The 22523-nt window shown below is 40.8% G+C and overlaps 1 protein-coding gene across 14 annotated transcripts in view; it reads left to right on the top strand.

Moving 5' to 3' along the window:
- Window positions 1-22523, top strand: part of GTDC1 (glycosyltransferase like domain containing 1) — a 473085-nt gene that overhangs the window by 411967 nt on the left and 38595 nt on the right. For 12 of the 14 annotated variants that reach the window (XM_065931487.1, XM_065931486.1, XM_065931480.1 and 9 more), the window contains one exon: window positions 239-2612. The exons of 1 other annotated variant lie outside the window; for it this stretch is intronic. In XM_065931487.1, coding sequence (XP_065787559.1) covers window positions 239-322 — 84 coding nt within the window. In that variant the 3' untranslated portion in view covers window positions 323-2612. Of the gene's footprint in view, window positions 1-238; window positions 2613-8688; window positions 8786-8919; window positions 9185-22523 lie in introns of those variants that run through there. One more of the 14 variants, XM_065931476.1, reaches the window with a different exon arrangement.

Below are 22523 nucleotides of genomic sequence, written 5' to 3'. Positions count from 1 at the left end.
AAAAAGCAGGGTTGGGGGGGAGCTTTCCACAATGGTTGAAAATATTGTTACACTTCAAGCCAATCAGAAACTGGGATTTCCTGAGGTGATGAAACTTGAGAACCATTTACTTGGTGGCTTTTTGAAATCTAATTGACGTAAGTTATGCAAATTTGCAGTATGAATTTTCAGCATGCTTTAGTCTTTCGGGTCGTTAATGCTTCTTCATTGCTTTCTCTTCTCTCCCTCCCCCTTACAGGGTGAAATGGCTCCTTTTTCTTGGGCAGCCCTACATGGTAAATTCAGGTCTCTGCTTACAGCAGAACCTAGGGAAGATTTGTGACAGATGGGGCTAAGTCACAAACTTGCAGCCTAAGGCAGAATCTGTAGAACTTTCCAGAGTGTGCCCATATTTACCTGATCAGAGAGAAAAGAAAATCTGCAGAGGAAGCTGAGCCTGGCTGCTTGTCATAGCTGACACAGAGCCATCTGCCACAAACCTGTGGCGGCTTCAGATCTCCAATCCCTGCCACCACCCCAACTCAAATTAAATACAGATTCCTAGAGACGTTATGATGCTTACACATGTCCTCGGCATCACATGGAGGAGACTGTTCAAAAAAAATATGTGGCCTGTTGTGTAACCGCACTCATGGATCCCATATGTGGTGCCACATTGAATTTCCGGTTGAATCCGTTTTTATCCTTTGTACTGGATGACATGGTGCCTGAATTCTTTCTTTTCGCCGACACGATGGCAGCCAAACTGCAGCTTCAAACGCTCTCACTTGGCTGGGTTTCTACCTAGGTTGCCAGGTTATCATTGGAGCCTTCTTGTGTCCTCAGAGGGCCACAGGGCCTGAAAGGAGGATCAGGATGCTACTGACTAATTGGGCAGCCATCTCGGAATTGTTTGTGGGCAAAGAGCTGCTTTAGCACTTTTCTTTTAGCAAATTAATGACTCCCTGGCACCGGGGTTTTAAGTGAAGGTATTAATAAGGAGTCTGGCAGGTATTCCCATGATTCACAGAGTTACATTTGCATTTAATTTATCTTAAAGAAAGTTGCAAGATAAACAGCTGTAATTCAGACAAACATGGGAAATACACTGAGTGGGGCCATCTCGCCCATAAAATGAACACAGAGATACTTGTTTTAATTTTTTTCCAGGGATAAAAATAGAGAAATAAAAGTACTTCTTAAAAAACAAGTAATTTTGATATAAATGTTTGTCAAAAATATTTGCATCCAGCTACAAATATCTTCTCGAGATAAATCACTTATGATTCCAATAGTCAAGCTGGTGTATTTGTTAATGTCAAGATATTTTGAATGGCTAGATTGTAAAATAAATTTTTAATAAAGTGCCCACTGCAATTTTTAATTAACATATCGCATTTCCATGTAAGTGTGTACGCCTATCTGTATGTTTCTCTCGGAATACTTTCCTTGTGTCAGAGACAACGAATACAATTGTTTCTTTTCCCGATGAACAAGGATCTGTTTTGCAAATGTTTGTGAGATATTATGACATTTCCAAGATTTTCTTTGCATTCTGGAAAGCAGGAGGTAAACATTTGTAGTCATTAAGGTAAAGTCTGTTGATAAACCATCTTCTGTTTACTGACAGGTAAATTGTAACTCTCCTAGCTTTTGAAATGAATAACTTCTATAAGCTGTAAAGTGAGGAACAGCCAGGGAGAAGGGGGTAGACAAGGGCCAAGCCTGGCTCTTTGGCTTTTAGAAGGGCTGAGTTGTCTAGCAGGCATCTGAGAGAGAGGGAGCACTGGTCCTGAAGTCTGGTAGGACCCATTTGACAGACAGCAAAAGTGTAAGCAGGAAATAGATCAAGGTAGAGCCCTCGAGCTAGAGGCGGTCTTGCAGATCAGAAAAAAGCAACAGTTCAAGGCCCAGGAGGCCAAGGAATTTTAAAGCAGGGAGAGTTAAGAAGCAGAAGCAAGAGGTTCTATCTCTGCGCAGAGTCCTCCCTGACCAGTGTGAGAGCCCTATGTATGATGGACGTCACAGCACTGGATTTGAGTCCTCCTCCCATTCTGAGAAGGCACTGGACAGATTAGCCCACAAAACAAAGGGCTTGGGAATTATTTGAGAAGTCCCTTCTGATCTGAGACTGTGAAACTTGGAATCTATCGGTTATGTTCCTTTTGAGTGCAAAAGCTAATATAAAAAGGCCTAAGAGCTTTTCAGACTCTTCTCCTGAGCAGGGTTTAGCATCGAAAGGGATGCTTCAGTTAGAAAGGTGCCGTGTCATAGATGACGTCTCTCAAAACAATATTATACTCTCCCAGCCAAGAGACAGTGCACACTTCATTATGTCCTACTATCCTGAAAATGATGAGCTCACATTTCATAGTGAATCATGTATTATATGCATGACTATCCATATATACTTTTCTCACTAATTCATGGGAAAACAACATTAATTACCACTCAGATAGTGCATCTGAAACACTTAAATATTTGCCTGATTTTGGCAAACACAATATTGCAAGTTACCTGTGTACAAAGATGCTTTTCTACACCCATAAGCTCAAATCAAATTTTGGCTTTAGCTGTGCCAGCATTACTTCTGGAATAAAAATTTGCAATAAAGTGGTCACTTCTTAAAACTATACTGTTGGATTTGGTATTAGTGCAATAAATAAGCAATAAAAACTCTTGTAAATGTATAATTCGTGACATTTGAAAAGATGACTGTATATGTGTGTGTGTGTGCCTGTGTGCTTCTCAACAGCCGTGATACGGTGGCATGGATATTTTGTTGAGGAAAATCAACAGTACAAGCTGACTCTACTTCCTGCTTTCCTTGTGCTGTGCTAAGTCACTTCAATCATGACTAACTCTCTGCAACCCTATGGACTGTGGCCCTCCAGGCTCCTCTGTCCATGAGATTCTCTGGACAAGAATACTGGAGTGGGTTGCCTTGTCCTCTTCCAGCAGATCTTCCAGACCCAAGCAGGGATTGAATCCTCCTCTCTCAAGTCTCCTGCACTGGCAGGAGAGTTCTTTACCACTAACGCCACCTGGGAAGGCACTGCTTTCTTCACGTTCACTAAAGACAGCAGACACTCTCATTATTTCTTATTTTGAGTATGGATGTTGAAAATTTTTGTGTTTTTTTTTTTTTTAAACAGTTCTTTTCATTTTGTTCTCTTTTAAATTAATCATTAAACCAATTTTAATCTTAAATGTGTTGAAAAGTCTGCCCATTATCAACCCTGACACAGTGTTCAGGATGCTTGCCCCAAATTTGCCTAACCTGTGTTTCTGGCAAGGTGTTTCTGCAATAAACAGAAGAGCACCTAGTTCTCAGTATACTTATTTATACCAGGTTAACCAGGAATAGGTCAAAAGACCTTTCCCCAAATGCACCTGGTTTAACAAGCATCCTTGAGATATGGTTAAGTTTAAATGTCCTGCTCCAGCTCTCAGTTCTTCAAACTTGCCACATAAAGATGGCAGAACAATCAGTAAGTCAGTGAAAACTCAGCCATAGAGGGCTGCACAAATTCACTTCAACACCTTGAAATGCATCTGGAAGCAAAGATTTCGTTGTATGTTGAAGGTGTTAATTATATTTGATATTTTTAAAAGTAAAATCTGTTTTTGAGAAAGCATCTGCTACCCAGAAATATTATGAGCTACAAAAAAATTTTTCATTTCAGTCTCAAGATACTTTCTGAGGATGAGAGAATCAGTTTTCAAATGAGTCCATGCTGCCTTTTAATGTTGACATATTCTGTGAGTTTTATTCTTCTGTTGACTATTGACAGGTGTCCCCCTAAGTGCCTTTCTGTTTCAGGGGAAAACTGGGAAACAAGTTTCATTTTAAAATGTGAATTGAGATGTACAGTGACCAGTGCTGCTGTCATGTGCGCTCCCCTCACAATTATTCACTCAAATGTGATTGGCACGGTTTTTAAACTACGGAAACAATTCTACAGGGTGCTCAAAGATGTGTACCTGTGTGCTTAAAGTAAAACGGAAAACTTGGGAATTAGCACCAAATTTACAATAATGGTTAAGTCAGAGGAGTGATGGTAGGAAGATTAGACACATAACTGGGAAAGGTGCGGTACCTTAAGAAATGGTCTATTTCTTAAGCTGGGTCATAGCACACACAGTCTTATTTCTACCCTTTATGACTTCTTGTATGTCTTAAATGTTATTATTGGGTCTACATTTTGATAGAGCTGTAGATATCTTAGTTACCATCTGTAATATTGGAGCTATAATATTCTGCTACCACACTATCATTAATGTTTCTCAAGGTGATGGATGGAGTCAGAAAACCATTTTCCTTTCAACAGTAAAAGAAACTGCCCTCACCACCAGTTTTGCATGAGAAGACTTTCCTTGGCTTAAACGGAGTCAAGCACTTAACCTTGACCCTGAAACAACCCATACTTCGAAGGAAGTTGAACTTGACTGTCTGTGGGTTCCTTTTTCTTGGGGCTAATGATCACCATTGCTCACTGATGTGTGTGGTGTTACAAATAGAAAATGGAAAACTAGGGCTCCAGAAACTCCTTTTTGAAGAGTAAAGAGAGGAAGATGGAGGAAGTTATTATATGAGCTGGTCTTTTTTATCTTGAAAAATTCAGAGCGTTGTGGTAGGGCACAGAGCTGTCTGAGCTGCGAACCGCTCTGCCCACTTCCTGCGCTGTTACCTGCTCCCTTTCCTCTTTAAGACAAGGGCTTTCATTGTCGTCATCCCATGAAAAGGAATCCTCCAAGTGTCTTTGGGATGCCCTAGCTGCATGTGAGTTACGTATGACTTCAGAATCCCCACATCCTGTGGCCCATTTTACTAATTTGGAATTTAGGGGTCAGTGCCTCCTGGGGTCCTCCCAGCACCTAGCACCACCTTAGTGATTCCTTTTTCTCTCCCATATCTCTGTGGTAATGACTTTCAACCTAGGACAGGTTCTTCATGGTTCCCATAAACAGATACAAAGAACTGATGTTTCCTAAGAGAGAATCTGGTACTTCCCCTGGTGGCTCAGCAGTAAAGAATCCACCTGCGATGCAGGAGTCAGAAGAGATGCAGGTTCAAACCCTGTGTCGAGAAGATTCCCTGGAGGAGGACATGGCATCCCACTCCAGTATTCTTGCCTGGAGAATCCCATGGACAGAGGAGCCTGGCGGGCTACAGTCCATAGGGTCGCAGAAGTTGGACATGCCTGAAGCAACTTGACATGCAGGCACATAAGAAGATAATCTAAAATGTGTACTGTCATATTAGTTACTGCATTTAAATAGCAGACCCAAGATGGAATGCTGGAAGATGGGATTTCTACTGGAAATACTTATGCAACACTTTTCTCAAGGAATTTGAAGTCCTTTATATCTGAAAATGTAATGTTTCCATCACCATTTCACAAGTGAGAAAATTAAGGCATCATGTTAAGACCTATGTAGGAGCCAGGCTGCCTTAGAGAAACAGAAAGATGTTCTGTATGTCTGTATAAGCCTTTCTCTGCACAGGACACTGTCGCTGTCACCTAGCTGCCTTTCAGGAAGCACCAAGGTCAGTGTTGATGACTCACTGGACCTCTGGTTCCCTATTATTTCTCCCCTCAGCAGGCAAAGCGCAGCAGGAGGCGGCCCACAGAGAGGCCCTGTAGATTTGCTCATATTTTAGGTATTTTTATTGTGACTATTATTATATCTGTAGGGAAGCGTTGGGTCTCTGCATCCCATCCCAGGCCCTCGCCACGCCCTGTGGCCTTCACACTCTGTAGGACTTACACATCATGTAACTTCCCTGGCCCTCCTGGCAAAGCATTCATGTTTGTAACCTCCCCATTGTAGATGTGAGGAAACTAAGAGCTGAGTCCTGACCAATTGCTTTGGGTCCCCTGTAGACACAGGTCTAGACCTCAGTCTCTTTTAGGAGGTTGTGGTCAACTCATTTGGTCAAGTGGTATGGTTGGTTTGGCGGTGGTTTAGTCGCTAAGTCATGTCTGACACTTCAAGGCCATGGACTAGAGCTCACCAGGTTCCACTGTCCATGGCGTTTCCCAGGCCACAGTACTGGAGTGGGCTGCCATTTCCTTCTCCAGCCCATCCCTTAAAGGAGGTGAAGGGCAACAGATCTGGCCAGCTTTCCCCCCTTCCCTCCTCTTACTATCAGAAGAAACACAGACAAAGAAGTTGCTAGTACTTGGTTATAGATTTATTTCATGTTCCTCTTCCCTGGTCTGGCTACACTCATAGTCCAAGCAACCACAAGGAGAGGAATGCAAAAAAACTGACTTCTGGTCTTAAACTCTCTGACTTTCTGGTACCTGTGATGTTTCTGAACAGCTGTCTTTTTGCCTTTCACATCATACAACTAGACATTGTCTATCAAACAGATAGGCTGGCCCCTTATGCAAAAGGCAGTCCCCACGATCTCGCCCTGTGCTAAGGGCCTAGGGCAGAGGGGCCAGGGGGCATCAGTGCAGAAGCACCTTTCATTGTGAAGCAAGGGCCTGCCTCCTCTCATCCCAAATAGATAACCCAAAAATTACATCCTGAAACTTACTTCTGCAGAAAGAAAAGGAAGAGGAGGAATAATTTTTAAAAGAAGATACTCCTAATACAGTATTAGACTGTAATTCATAGGGAAATTTATGCCTGAGATATGAATTTCTGAAAATAGCATTTTTTAAAGGGAAACACTGACACATCCTTAATTATAGAGTAATAAATACCAATGGTATATTATCTTCTGATATTTCCTTACACAGATATCAAAGCATGCAGCTGTCTTTGAAAACTGATAATCAAGTACAATATAAGTGTATTACATCTTGAGCTTACAGCACACCCTTTAACTAAGCAGCCTCATGAAGCAGTTCACAGTGAGAAACAGAGCTGCTTCGAGTAGAAACCTAACTGAACAAATTAGACTTGAATTGTAACTTAAGAATCATAGTCAAACCAAAATGCCTGTCCTTGCCAGGAAAGGCATTCCAAAGGCAAAGAGCACGCCAAGTAAAAAGCCTTTGCTTCAGGATTATGGAGGCAGTTCTCAAAAGCCAGCATAACTTAATGATCAATCAGAAAAATATAGAGCAGTAACTTCACAACCAAAGGATGCATAAAAATTGTACAAAGCATTAATAGTGGAATAGGAAGGAAGAATGGGATTTTAACAGAAAGTATTAAGGTCTTAGAAAGCTCTCTTTATTGCTTTCAAACCAGGCAGCAAAAAGAAAGAGAGACAAACATGGTCAAAGAAAAAGTACGTGGACAAATGTGGGGGGTAGGAAAGGAAATGAAGGTTAAACAAGGCCAATATGATTCAGAATGAAAGGGAGGGAGGCGAGGATAAGGAGCCAGCTGCAATTACTAAATGTTACATTAAGAAGAGCTGCAATGGAGAGGGGAGGTCTGGATATTTGACTAAGTGGATTAATGCTTTCTTCCTGGGGTGTCTGAAGATGCAGATTTTAATTTATTTGGTACAGGATTTTATTGTGAAATCTTAGGGGGATGGGGATAAATAGAGGCAGTTATAAACACTTAGAAAGTAGAAAAGGGGAACATAAACGCTTTTCATAAATTTAACTATAATAAACATAGTGTTTGAAGCTATGGACACAGGTAAGGAAAAAAAAAAATAGTCCATAATAGTAGAACTTACAGGAAATTTAGATGAAAATTAAAAGGCAAAAAATAAATAAAAATAACCACATAGATGTGTGAAGCCAAGGATTTTGAATGACTTAGGACAAATGTATTGCTGCTCTCCTTTCTCCACCCATTAAAAATAATAAATCATAACTCTGGCATTTAGAAACCTAGTCATGAACATCATTTATTAATATAAACTTGATCCTGTGCTGTTCTTCCGTGGGTGGTAAAAATAGGAACTAACAAAACTGGCCTAAAACAAGGACAGCAGGGTGATCCTCTCAAACACAGGAAAACTGTAAGGAAAGAAAAACACCTAATTTGCTCTTTCACCTTATTTATTTTACTGAAAGAGAAAGTCAAAATGTGCAGTGTGAGTGGCTAAATCAAGACTAGATGCTTCAGGGGAGATTTTAAAGATTTTCCTAACTATGTATCAAAAGGGTGGGGGAGGCTTGGAACCTAGTGTGATTTACAGCAATTTATTAATCTGCTCATCTACTACCACTTCTGGGAAAGGTGGCAAATAAGGAAGGCAGGCTCTCTACCTTCTACAGTGGAAGCGAGGAGAGCAGAAATTTAATCGTTCCCTGAGTGGAAGGCGTCTGTCATTTGGCTGGCAATCAGTCCACGAACTTACTGGTTCAGGCGTTTGTCTGACCAATAACGTTGGAATCATATAAAGTGAAAATATGGATCAGGAGGTATTTAAGAATTACTAATATGCAGCTATTAATCTTGAATGCAAATAGCATTATCTGGGGTGTGGGCAAATCACTTAACTGGAACCACATGAAAAAGCACTTTGAATTTTTTTTTTTTTTTAATGCTGTAAGGAAAAAGGCACTGATGGAAAAATTACAAATAAAAGACAGGAGACTGCCTACAAAGAGGAAGGCTGGTAAAATGACTAAGCAAGGTGGTCTTACTGCCTCCAACCTGCTGCATCATTTTTCTCAGTAAACAGATTACTAACAGAGCCTCTATTTCTCAAGCTGACTCAGCAACAAGAGGAATAAAATACGAAAAAGTGCAATGCCTGGTGGCTCGGGGTGATCCTCAAAGGTCATCCCTTTAGTTTCAGTGTTCAAAACTGAGGGCCCAGAACTAGAGATGTGTGATGGTCACAGAGTGGGATTTGGCTTCTGAACACCACCCTACCGTAAGTGAAGGATTAAGAACGTCACGGAGTTGAAGTGGGATCTTAAACCCCAGGAAACACGGTAGAGACTGTTTTGCAATCATAATGAATAAGAGAAAAGGTATCAATGCATACATCTCTCCTTTTTCCTCCAGAGTCCAGAACCATCGAGAACCTTGTGCTCTCCGGTGCTTGCAGCTATGTTCCCTGGCTTTCTGTGGGCTCAACTTTGCTCCTGGATTTCTAATCTCCTGTGATATCAGGCCAGGGAAGGGGAAAAAAAAACAAAAACAAAACAACCGCAATCTATAAAATTGCGAAACAAAACGTGCACGTGTATGCGTGCCCGTTAGTTCGCTGAAAATAATGAATAAGCAGTACTTAAAGCGTCAAATATTAAAACTTAAAAATGTGTTTTAAAACTTTTTTAGGAAACAAAATGTACTCTAACGGAGTATTTATAGTCTTTTTTTTAATATATAGAGGGTCCTCGGGCCTCTGGGTGCATCAGCAAGCGGTCCTCCTCCACGTGAGTGCGCAGCTGCGATCCGGCCTCAGTCACCACCTACCAGAGTCCCCCACCACCTAACGTTTTACATTTGCCCCGTTAATAAACGGGGTGTGGGCCGAGGACGACGAGAAGAGGCACTCCCCCGCCCCGACCCCACCCCGCATTCTCTATTTCCTTTTGTCGCTGCAGTCAGCCGACACGGAAAATGTGGACGGTTCTGCTTGCCTTTTAATCTGTAATTAAGGATTCCTTGTCTGGGGCCGGGTACTTCTTTGCCCCTTCCCTCCCTTCCTCTCAGAACTTCCGCCCTCGCTCAGGTCTAGCCCTGCGCCGCAGGCTGCGGGCTGGCGCGGCCCGGCTGGGCCGTGGGCAGCGGGGTGGCGGCGGGGCGCGCGGGCCTCGGCCTCACGCAGCGCGGGCTGCCCGAAAGCGCGCGCCCGGGCGCCAGCCCCAAGCCTCCGACGAGCCTGCTCCCAGCGTCGGGAGGACAGCGTGCCGGAGCCTCCGAAACCCAGAAGGGCTGGGAGGGTGCGGGGCCTCCGGGCGCTCGCCGCGCACCTTCTCCCCCGGGCCGATGCGCCCGAGCTCCGGTTCGCGGCGGCGCTCGCCCTCGGTGCCCCGCTGGGTCCCGTCCAAAGCGCGTGGAGGTAGTTCGACACCTCTCCGGGCGCGAGGAAACGGGGCACTGGAGGACGTCGAGGGCGCAGAGTCCTCACCGAGTCCCCTCGGCAGCGCTTGAGCCCGGCACCGAGAGCCAGAGGAGCCCCGCCGCCGCTGGAGGCGTCCCCGGCGACCGGCCGGAGCGAGCCCCGCGCGGCCGCCGCGCTCCCGCTCACTCCTGCGCGGACTCCGGGGCAGAGCCGCGCCGGCACGCGCACGCCGACGCGCGCACAGCCCGACTCGCGCACACGCTCACGCACACACGCGGGCACGCACCCTGGCAGGCGCGCAGCGACAGTCACGTGCTGACGCGCGCACGTGGCGGGTGGCCCAGGTCTGCCCTGGCCGCTCCGTGCCCGGCCGACCGGTCCCCCTCCGCACCACCGGGAAGGCGGCGCAGCCGTGACAGGCCGAGCTCTTCTCTAAGTATCTTACTGAACCTGGTGCCTTGAGTCTCAGATCTCAGGGGGAGAATCCGATGAAGATGAAGCGAAGGCCAAGAGGATGATTTCTCTCCCTCTGTCCTTTTTGAAATTTTTAACTTAAGCAAAAACAGAGAAGGGAGTAGGGATGGGCACTGCATCTCTCCAGGCAGAGATTCTATTAATGTTAAAACACTCCTCTTCAACTCTCTCACATATTCAGACTTGTGATTTTAATCCCACTGCCAGCCCTAAAGTTGCTTTCCTTTTCACTTCATACCTGTGTTCTGGATTGCAAACTTTCTCCTCCTGACCACCAGTTGGTTATTTTGGTGGAGCAAAGAGAGCGGGAGGCCGGGCGGGGGGCGACAGAGAAGTTAAGCAGTGTTTAGTTAGAAGAATATTTAGAAGCATCGCGTTGATTTCCAAAAAACTTGGGAAGACGTTGAACATTTGGAGGCATCTTTGTTTTTAAAAAGGACCTCTTCCCCTCTAGTATCACTATTTGTCATTAGGTATTTATTTGTGTGTACACATTTAAGACTGTGTGTCTCAGAGAAAAATGCGCCTTGTTTGTGGTTTCAGCAGGCCCCTTTGCTCTTCTGACCTTCTAGACTGTAGCACACTTTCCTCTTTCTTTCCCACCGATAGAGATTGTAGGCCGAAGTGGTGCACTGCAGTGATCAAAGATAAGAAACCTTAGCTGGAGTGTTGGTGACCATCACTGGCATCCATAGCTCAAGATTTTACCCCATCTGGTTTGAAATAGTCCTCAAATTGTAGGCTTGAATAGAGGTTGGCTGATTGTTTAAAATGTGAGAAAGGGCAGTCTAGGAGTAAACCGAGGTAGGGAAGGTGGCCAGCCCAAGCTCATCCTTGACAGGCAGAGCAAGAACATTTGGGAAGTGCATAGAGACAACGGTGTCTGTAAACAGTGATAATCATGGCTTTCAAAAATCATAAAACGGATTGAAATATCTGATCCATTATTTATTCATCACGACACAACTTTGCACATCTGAGAAGAATGTTTGAAAACCGAGTGCCTTCTATTTTGTACATCAACTCACCAGATGGATCTCCTTTCCAAAATGTGGCCAAAGGGTTAAAGTTGTAATTTTAGAAAGGAATCTCAGGAAATGACACTGGGATCTGATACATTTCCTTTTCTCTCTGGCAATTATATCCCTCAAAGGAAAAAATACCTACTTATTGATATAATGATAATGTTTCTCATTCAGAGTACAAGTGTCAGAATGATCCCTGTTTGTGGAAATGCTTTTAAAACTGAGTCCATTTTGACTGCTGTGAGAACTGATGAGCCAATGAAGGGGAACTTCTTTTAACTCCATAATAGCAGGTTACATTGTAAATGAACAGTGATGGTCAAATAGCCAATTATGGTATAAATATCCCTTGTTTACAGAGAGGTGTTAACTGAACCTTTGGAGTACAAAGTATTAGTCCTATCTAAACCCCCATTTGTTCTTCAACCCACTATGTCTTCCCTTAAAAAGGCCAGTGCCGTTGTAGGTAATATGCACCCAGAACATACTTCTCTATGTTGATTTTAGTTTGCTTTATTTCAATGCACACTGCTGTTTACTTTTTAAAATTTAAATAAATGTCAGCATTGTATAATTTCTATGTTAACAAAGCAGTGAGCAAAATCCCTTGTATGTTTATAAAATATTATTGTTTAATTCACATAGTTTAGAAATTCCAAATGTTGAGAATAGGAAGGAGGCCAAATACCATCTGTTTATAACTATGATGCATCGTAATATGTGTACTTTTTAAAGGAGTTTGGTCAATCATGCCACTATTTTATCTGCTTGGAATATGTTGAAGATTTAAAATGTAATTTACAGGATTACTTTTAGTGCATTGCATCCAACTGTGAGTTGTAAAGAAATCGGTCTCTTCTGTTTTTCTCAAATTAATCATGTAACAGCCCCAATTAATGGGGGCTGTTAAACGTGTTGCTTTTTGCTTAGCTCCAGAATTCTTCTGACTTTGGCTCAGTCCACCTTCTTGATGCTGATAAAAACTCCAAGGACAAATGAAACAAAACACTCCTAGTTGTGTCTTTCTGCCAGGAGATATTCACTTAGAATGGGAGGCAGGGTACGGTAGCTAATAATTAGCTAACATCAGCCCTGAGAAATTACCTGTGAAATACCCCTTGGTACTGCATTGAAAAACAACATTTGACATTCCCTGTTTTAAAATAGTACACGCTTGTCCCCAAGATTTCTGATTTAACTTACCTTTTATTTCAAATGCATCTAATTGCATACCATGAAACAAAGGGAGTACATTTATTTGCAATAGATGGGCAGGTTTGGGGTTTTATTTTTAAGTTGCAAACTCAAGTACGGAGTGCCTTTCTTTGCAAACTGGAAAAATTCAGCAACTGAGGCTTCTTTTCAGGGCAGACTTCTTGGTGTTTGAAGTCCAGAGGTGGCTTTACGCTCAGTCTCGTGTCAGGGGGTAGCTTTCTCAAGAAGGAGGAACTAAAAGCACGCATTTCCTGAAAAAGATTTGGAAAATGTGATTAAAAAAAAAAAACAGTGATTAGCAAATGATGGTTCCTTGATTAATCTTTTTAGCAAGGTTGAATCAGTAGAAAGCTACACCTTGAAATGCTTTTATAGACAAACACATGCAGAAATATGAAAACACTCTACCAATTACCTAGGGGTTTATCGGTGCTTTACTTAGTTGAGTTTTCAACGGGTGCTATGTACAGTGCCTCCTTTTCCATTTAGCAATATCTGTTTTCGTAAGCATTTTAGTTTTAGCAGCTTCATCTAAAATTCTATCAATCTAGATTATTTACTTACACGTAATTAAGAACATTAAGAGTCCTTTTTCTGAGTAAACAAACTGCACTATATATACATTTTAAAAAATCTAATTGTTACATTTTTTAAATCTGGGACTTTTTTTTTTCCTTTCTGGTCAAATTTTCCACCCCAAAAATGAACCTACTGGGTCTTTCTGTCTTAAGAATATGCTCAAGCTTGGTTTCCTTTGAGTTGCAATAGGAAAATGCCAGACTCTTTTTTTCTTAAATAATTGCTCAAGTGTAGAAAGAGTACAAAAGAATATAAGAACAAAATGAAATGTGAGGGATACAGAGGAAAGAAATTGAAAAAAGTGGAGAGGAAGAGAGAGGAGAGAAGCAAAAACTGTAACTGGGATAAAAGAAGCTTATCAAACAGCTTTCAAAATTGCTTTGACCAACGTAAGACACACTCATTAAAATCATCATCATTCATTGAGATATTAAACAGCTAAGGGAAACTCTTAAGTGAATCTTGATTGATACTTGTGGACCAGTTTTTCCATTCATACCTTTTTTTTGGCTGTGCCACTCAGCTTGTGGGATCTTAGTTCCCAGACCAGGAACTGAACCCCATTCCTTTGTAATGAGAGCACAGAGTCCTAATCACCGAACCACCAGGAAATTCCTTCAAGCATGACATTCTGAAGAGAAACTTACATTAAACATCCATATCCACACAAGGAGGTGGGAAAGAAGTTTTCAAAGCATTTGCAATCTAGAATTAAGTCATACATACACAAAATAAACAAGACTATGTATAATGTATTATTATATGTCACCTACTGTAGGGGTAAAAATAAAGAAGATTTTAAATGAAGGAATTATTGAGACATACTTTACTCCTGAGTACCTTGGCTAGCAGTTATATTCTTAACCAGTTAAGCAAGTCTTTAAGTGTATAAACCATTTGGAATCCCTAAGTCTAATGACTTGCAGCAGATATATAATTGATTCTGAAATTGGCATGTAGGTGTGCATTTCAAGTTCCCTTTAGAGCTGACTTAGTACCATGGCAATCAACCATATATGCACATGAGTCGTTGTATAGTAATATTATCTTGATGACCAAAATCACTTTATAAAATATACTTTAATAAGTTACTATAGAGCCTTGAATTTAAGCCATGTAGCTTAACCAATATTCAGTTGACATTTATAGGTATTATATATAAATTGGGTAAATGATAAAAAGAAAAGCATTAAGAATAAGAAAAGCAAATGGGAAACTATTTGCTTCTTCCAATTAATCTAAAATACACCAGAAGCTTTTTCTCATTTATGAAGAAAAGAATCTTGTTCTTGTGAAGAATTACTGACCCAAAGAAAAGTCAGATGAGGACTGCAACTAAACAAACAATAAAAGCAACAATAACAACAACCAAAAACATTGCTTTTTTAGGAGAAAAATATGAAAAGTAGTAAATTCACCCATTTTAGAAATTAAGAAGAAAAGACATAAAATTTAATACACACAATAAATAATAAATATTCTTCCAGTTTCCTATGATGGCTAATTAAGGAAAAAGCCCATGTGGAAAGTTTGGAAGAGAGATGAATATAACAAGGTAATTAACTCTTTGCTCCTTCAACCTTAAAGGAAAAAGAGCAGAGTAAGATTTCTTTTAAGTTTGGACCTGAAGCAACCTCAGAGATCAAATCTGTTGTGCAAAAGAAATAAAAGGATTCTAGTAGCTCTTCATCTCAAGTCAAATCTTGTTTTTGGCCTCACTCTGATCTTGGCACCCCAAAGTCTCAGCCCTGGGGTTCTCTGCTCTTTGATTGAGCTCCTGCCTTTTATCACATGTGTACTGTGTGCTAAGTACTTCAGTGGTGTCCACCTCTGTGCCACTCAATGGACTTGTAGCCTACCAGGCTCCTCTGTCCATGGGATTCTCCAGGCAAGAATACTGGAGTGGGTTGCCATGCCCTTCTCCAGGGGATTTTTCAGACCCAAGGGACAAATCTGAGTCTCTTATGTCTCCTGCATTGGCAGGCAGGTTCTTTACCACTAGCACCAACCTAGGAAGTCCTCCTCTCACACATAGTCAGCAGCTTTGTTCTCATGGGCCTTCTGTGATGGAATCCACCATCTGGTATTCATTCTGTTACATTTGGGTAGTTCTCGACAGTTGAGGATGCACTTTTTCATCCATCATCTCATTTAGTCATGCTAATGTCCTTATGATATAGGTAAACCATAGCTTTAGTTCCAAGCTTCAGAAGAAGCATCTCACAATCACACTGCTAGTACATTGAAGAGTTGTGACTAGTGGTCATATGACAAGGTGCCATTTCCCCCTTTTCCTTTAGGCTGGATTTCCTACTTTGTTCTTCATTTAAATTGTGGGCATAAGACTAAGTTAAAATGACAGTACTTGTATTAGGTGGAGAGAAGACAGGAAAGGAGGAGAAGGCGAAGAAGGATGGGGAAGAAGAAAAAGAGAAGGACAAAAAACAAAACCATCTCCTCTCTGCAGGTTTTTCTGTGCAGTTGAGAAGGAGAAATCTTTAAATTATTTCCTTTCTGCTTACAGAGATTAGTAAGGAGAGAAACACTTTCTAAAATTTGTATCCCATAAATGAAAAACTAATTCCAAATCCATCCCAGTGCTTTGTGTTTTAAAGGATACAAATCTGAGGTAGATAAACCATTGAAAAGCTGTTTAATGAGCTCTTGGATATGCATATATAGACTACAAGCTTGATTTTGAGTACAAGATGGAGACATATTCTGTTTATGAAATTAAAAGAACTTGGGGAAATTGAAAAAAAATGGTAGAGAGGAAAAGAATATAGTCTTAGGATAGACATACACTAGAACCTAAAGATAACGTATCTAGCAACAAATTCCTCATGGTGGGATATAGTTGATTATAAATTTTTTTTTTTAGTAGAGGGATATAATACACTCAGTTCTCAGCTTATACTTCAGTTTAATCTCCATCTGTAACTTCAAAACTCCAGTGAAATTCTGAGACACAGAACTGACTTGATTTATTTCCGCATTTGGGGAATGAAGGCATAGACAAGGCAGACAGGAGTGACAGTGCAGAAGGTATGATTTAAAATAAAGATGTGTAGAATGCTATGGAAGCAGGAAATAAGGACAGAAAATGATTAGGAAAAATGGAAACCCCTGAGAATGAATACTAAAAGAAAATAAGAAAACCCATAATACAAGAAGTTTTAATTTGTTGATGTTGTAGACACTTGACATTTTTGGCTGCTCAACATCTACCTAACCTTCTCTTAGAATCTAAAATCCTGTTTGAGGAGTTAATTCTTTCTTACTGAATATAATCAGGCTTGGGAATTGGATGTTGTCTTGAATAGAGGAACAAAAAGACAATGCTGGAATTCTAGTCTATCTGACCTAGTACAAACCCGACCTGGCTATTTTCACCAAAAGACAGCTCTTGTTGGGTTCTGCTTCCTAACCTCCATAGCTTCTGGGGCTCCAAACAATCCCAAGCCAATGTCCAGCCTTCCTTTAATATGAGTCTCCATCCCTGGAATTCTGTCAGTTGCAGAAAAATAGAAAAACCTGGCTCAAGTGAGTTGCTCTGAGAAAATTACCATTTTGGGAGCAAGAATTGTGGATGTAGAGTGTTTTTTATCATCCCACTCTTTCATCTTGATAGGTAAGCTTCTCATTGGCTGTCCCTCTTATGTTCACAGAAAGCTACAGAAATCTAGTCATCACATCATCACCACATCCCTCTTTCTAGACACAGGAGAAGGGATTTTTTTTTTCTTACCTGGGTTCCTTTCTGCAATTAAGGAAAGTTTTTCTCAGAAACCCATTAGAAGAATCCCCCACACATCTCACAGTATCATATACTGTTTCAGGGATGGAAATGACTTCTGTTCAGTTAGGATTTAACTCTGAGCCATAATGAGCGAGGGATAAATAGACACACAAACAAAACTAGGGCATATTTTACAAAGATATAAGGAAGGAGATGGAGATTGGGTGGGTAAGAAATACTTCTCCCAATAAATACATTTATGTCTTATTTATTCAGATTTGTTCTCTGTGGCTTGCAAAGAATTCTAATTAATACACTTGGTTTACAGCTACCACTGGGATTATTTAAATTGTAGATAGCTTTCTGTACACACACACACACTCACACACACACATGACTTGCTTCTACTTTCAAAATTCTTTTTTTCGTTTTTGTTCTGTGTTTATGTATGTGAAAGAATGAGTTGGATTTTAGAAATGTATTTTGTAGTCTTCTAGGTGTCAAGCATTTATTGACCATGACTTTAATTTCTTAGTAATAATTTCCCCCAATCCCTAATGTCATATTTTTGCATTTATTCATACATTCCTTTCTTGTTCATTCAGTAATTCATCTAGTCATTAATTTCTTTTTTTTCCCTCAAAGATGTGCTATGAGGTATTTAATATGTATATGGAAGGCATTGCATTAGCAAGGAAAAGCAAATGTTAAACCACATTTATGTAACCTTAAAAATAAATGCATGTATTTTTTTTCATTTTATAACATTTTTAAAAGGGGAGCGATGGGACAAAAATGAGGTACACATGGACATTCCCAATTTTCCCTCATTTGCTAACATGGTTTCTTGTGCTCTGAGGTGAGCTCAGCTCTGAGAGTCCTGCTTTGACAGACAAGTTCTTCTGAGCTTTAGGCATGAGAAGAGGGAGGAAAGGAAGAGAGAACAAAAGTTCAGAAGGTTAACTTTGGGGGAGGAGGTTATCTTGACTTGAGACTGGAATTTGAAGACAGATGTAAAGGAGCAGAAGCAGCTGCCGCGTGTGAATTGCTAGATGGGGGAGGCAAAGGGGGATTTTTAAGGTTCTCTGTTTCCTTCATCATGTTCAAAAAAAAAAAAAAAAACAAGTGAAGAGCTTGAGTTATTCTGAAATTATTTGTGGTTGCTGCACTATCGTGTTTTTGTAACCATGGTGTTGCTCATGTAGGTTATTGTTTTGTAATATCTAGCGTTCTGTTTGATTACATGAGACAGAAATCAACTCACATTAATGAGGCATAAAATTTGGCTTCTATGTGGAACAGTTTTAGGAGATGATCTTGGACATTGGGAGGACCCCTTGCTCGGGCACCGTTCTCTGGAATCTGGCTCAGTCTGTGTGTCTATCTCTCTTTGTCATTCTTTCTGTCTTAAGGTCCTCCTCCGGATTGTTTTCTCTGTAAAAGGCTGTCTCTGTGTGGTGGGAAAGATGACTCATCGTATTTCACAGGATTGTTACAGCCTGAGAAGAAAGAGTCAATCATATCTAGCATCCAAGTCAGATCCTGGTAAAAATGTCACTTTCCTACCTGATTCACTTTCCTGCACTTCTGGAGGATGGAGGAGAACCTAGCAAGACACAGTTTGAGATGACTGCTCCAGTGTTACAGAGGATAACTCTTTCAGTCCGTGGTACGAGAAACTTCCAGCCACTGAGCAGAGTGACACTGCCTCTCTAGGTGACAGCGCATCTCTTGTCAATCAAGTGTCCTCTCAGTTATTTACATACAAGATCGAATTCTTACTTAAATTTAGGTATCTAATTGTCTTTTCAGAAAGTTGTTCAGAGGTTTCCATTCCAAGTAGCTATGCAATAAACATTGTTGGCTGTGCAGAAAAAAGTTTCCCAGGTGGCGCAGTGGTAAAGAATCTGCCTGCCAATGCAGGAGACAGAAGAGACATGGGTTCGATCCCTGTCTCAGGAAGATCCCCTAGAGGAGGAAACAGAAACGGCTCTGGTATTCTTTCCTGGAAAATCCCATGGACAGAGGAAAACTATGGAGAACAGGATAAAGATTCCTCCAAAAATTAAGATTAAAACTACCATATACTCCAGCTGTCTCACTTCTGGGTATTTACCAAAGAATTAAAAAAAAAACAACCTAATTCAAAAACATATGTGTATGTGTGCTCAGTCACTCAGTTGTGTCCGACTCTTTGTGATCCTTTGAATTGTAGCCCACCAGGCTTCTCTGTCCATGGGATTGTCCAGGTGAGAATACTGGAACAAGTTACCATTTCCTCCTCCAAGGGATCTTCCCCACCCAGGGACCGAACCTGCATTTCCTGCATCTCCTGCATTGCAGGTGGATTCCTTACTGCTAAGTCATCAGGGAAGCCCTTAATTAAAAAACACATAGGTACTTCTATGTTCATCGTGGCATTGTTTACAACAGCCAGGATATAAAAAGAACCTAAATCTCATCAATGGAAGAATGAATAAAGAAGATGTTATAGTATCACACATATATTTATACACAATGGAATACCACTCAGTCATTAAAAAAAAGATGAACTCTTGCCATTTGTGACAACATGAATGGACCTTGAGAATATTATGCTAAGTGAAATAAGTCAGACAAAGAGAGACAAATACCAGATGATTTCACTCATATATGGAATATAAAAAATAGATAACAAAAATAAAGGAACAAGTCAAACAAAAAATAAATATGTAGCTGCAGAGAACAGAGTAGTGGTTAGCAGAGGGTAAGAGTTGGGTGAAGGGTGAGTTGGATAAAAAGGATCAACTGTATAGTGAGAGATGGAAACAAATTGCTGGCGATGAGCATGTTGCAGTGTTCACAAAAGTAAAAATATCGGGTAGCATACATGAAACTTATAAACCAATGCTGCCCCAATAAAATGTTCTAAATAAATAAGCAGTAAGGAAAAAACCCAAACAAAATAAAACTTCCTGTAGATTGTTATGAAAAGCTTTCAATTTCCAATGATAGAAATGTTTGGGGGGTACATTCTGAGTTTAACCAAATTGGAAGTACAAATAGAACCCTGATCTTTCTTTTGTATGCCTAAAACTTACACAAGAGTTAAAGAGGTCAAAGTCCTAAGCCCTGGTTATATAAAGGACTGTGGCTTTAAAGAGAGGTGTAATGGTTGGTGACCAAAAATGACTCAGAAGATACTTTGGGCTTTGACTATGAAGCTTTACTCAATACAGAAGAAAGTGTTGGGGGGGTGGGGTGGGGGTGTTATATTAATAAATATATTCGAATAATCTTTTGTAGATAAACATAATAAAATTTGTGTACATACTGTTCATGGTACATATGGTACATTGAGTTTTTGTTCCCAATTCCTCCATGTTTTGGAGTTATACTATATATATATATATATATATATATATATATATGTATGTATGTATGTATATATATGCCCTTTTCCATTGACTTGGGCTCATCTCCCACTAGAGGGGGCAGAGTACTGTCCCCAGCCCGCTGGTGTTGGGCTTGGCCATGTGACTTGCTTTGGCCAACAGAATTGAGTGGAGGTAACAGTGTGCTCTCCAAGCTGAGGTTTTAAGAGGTGTTGCATGTTCCATTTGCTTGACTATCTATCATTCACTGTGAGAACACAATGGGGGAGCATGTGGACATATATGAAGTAGACCTGAATTTAACCGAGCCTGCAATTTGAGCCCAGAGCTGAATCTTGAAATTGAGTTTTTAAAAGTGAATCACTATAGCTCACAGACCCATGAGGGAGAAATAAATGCTTGTTGTTTTAAATCACTGAATTTTGGGGTGGTTTTTCGTGAAGCATTATTGTAGCAATAGCTGACTAATAGAATAGTATTTCTTTCCTCTCCCTACAAATGTTTCAAAATTGATGATGCATCTTAGAATGCCTAACATTGTAGGATCAAGGAAATTCAGTAATACAATTAATACATTATACAGTTAATCATTTAATTAGAATTATGAAGTGGTACAAAAATGATCTGAAGAACACAAAACACAGAGAATTAATCTAATCTTAGAGTCAGGAAGTGTTTCTCTGAGGAAATGACGTTAAAGCTGAAACCTAGCTTTTGGCTACCCCAAGTTGGGGGACATGGGGATGGGAGTATTCTGAGTGAAGGTAACAGTCTGCAAAGTCTTTGAGGCAAGAAATAGGCCGCTGAGTACAGAGAAGTATCTGGAAAGCAGAGAGGAAAGAGGAAAGTGCCAAGAGAAAAGAGGTTGGTGAGGTTCAGTTTATCACAGTGTTACAGGCTGAACTGTGTCTCCCTCAAAATTCTTATATTGATATCCTAAAATTCAGTAACTGAGAATGTGACTGATACGGAGCTAAGGTGTTAAAGTGTAATTAAGCTAAAATGAAGTCATTAGGTAGAGTCCCAGGTCCGAATGACTAATGTCCTTGGGAAGAGGAGATTAAGACACAGACATGTATTTTAATGCTTTATTCATCTTTTAGAATGTTTTAAACATTTAAAATTTATGTTTTTATAGTCTCGTCCTTACAGTTCTATTACCTCAAATTCCTTGGAGTTTAATTCTTCTGTATTTACTCTTTCCCATGTCTCTCAAGGTAGATTGTTACCTTATATGTGTTGTAATTTTGAATGGTCAACCCATTTTTGATAGGCTTCATCTGGAGGCATCAAGTGTGGCCTGTGATGAGGTTTTATCACACCAAATTTTTACTGTTTGCTTCTGCTTGGAATGCATTGAATCTCAATATGGAGTGTTCGGGCCATGTGGTTGACATGAAGCTCATGTGAGGTGCATGTCTTTGATTACAATTTCTCTGGAAAGGCTTACTCTCTACCCCCCACTCCCACACCCAGGCCTCCATAGCTTGCTTCCTCGTGGTCTCTTTTGCTAGTGTGCAGATTATTTCTTCCCTATCATTTTACGGAAGGGGAAGCCCTTAAATGATCCTGGATTTATCCCCAGCTCCCTACAGAATTTCCAAGGCCTTGTTTCCTGTGCCTTTCTGGGTGTGAAGATGAAAGCTGCTATGCTCCTGAGTCATAACCACCACCCTAGTCCGCCCCGGCTCCTACAATGCCTTGTTAGGTCTTGCAGTCACCCCCTGGCTTCTTAGTTCCTTTTTTCTTTGGGCCCTTGGATTCTTCTTCTTTTTCTGCTAACTCGACTCTCGATTAAAGAAGATAATGAAAATATTTCATGGGAAAATTTGTCTGCTTCTCCTTCCCCTTCCTGAATAATTTATTTCTAAAGCCACAGCAAACAACAGCAAAGCTACTAGGTGAGACAGAGCAAGATAAGAGAACATAAGGGTCCAAAGAAGATGAAGAGAATAGCCAGTCAAGGTGGCAGGCAAAATAGCCCGAGGAATCAGCCTGAACAGGGCGAGAAGGTATCTGCACAGGGGAGTCAGAGCCCAAGCAGGGAGAAGAGGCGTCTGTGTGTGGGAGGGAGTCATAGAGGGATGGGAGATGGTTGCATAAAGTGAGGTTGATTGCATAAGTCAACATCTGAAGAACTCTGGAAGCTTGTATTCTTATTATTAGAGAAGCTTACATATATGGAAAAGGGA

Source organism: Muntiacus reevesi, chromosome 3 (genome assembly GCF_963930625.1).
Source record: "Muntiacus reevesi chromosome 3, mMunRee1.1, whole genome shotgun sequence".
NCBI classification, from domain to species: Eukaryota; Metazoa; Chordata; class Mammalia; order Artiodactyla; family Cervidae; genus Muntiacus; species Muntiacus reevesi.
The sequence above is the reverse complement of the archived record's forward strand: the minus strand, read 5'-3'. Positions and strand labels throughout refer to the sequence as shown.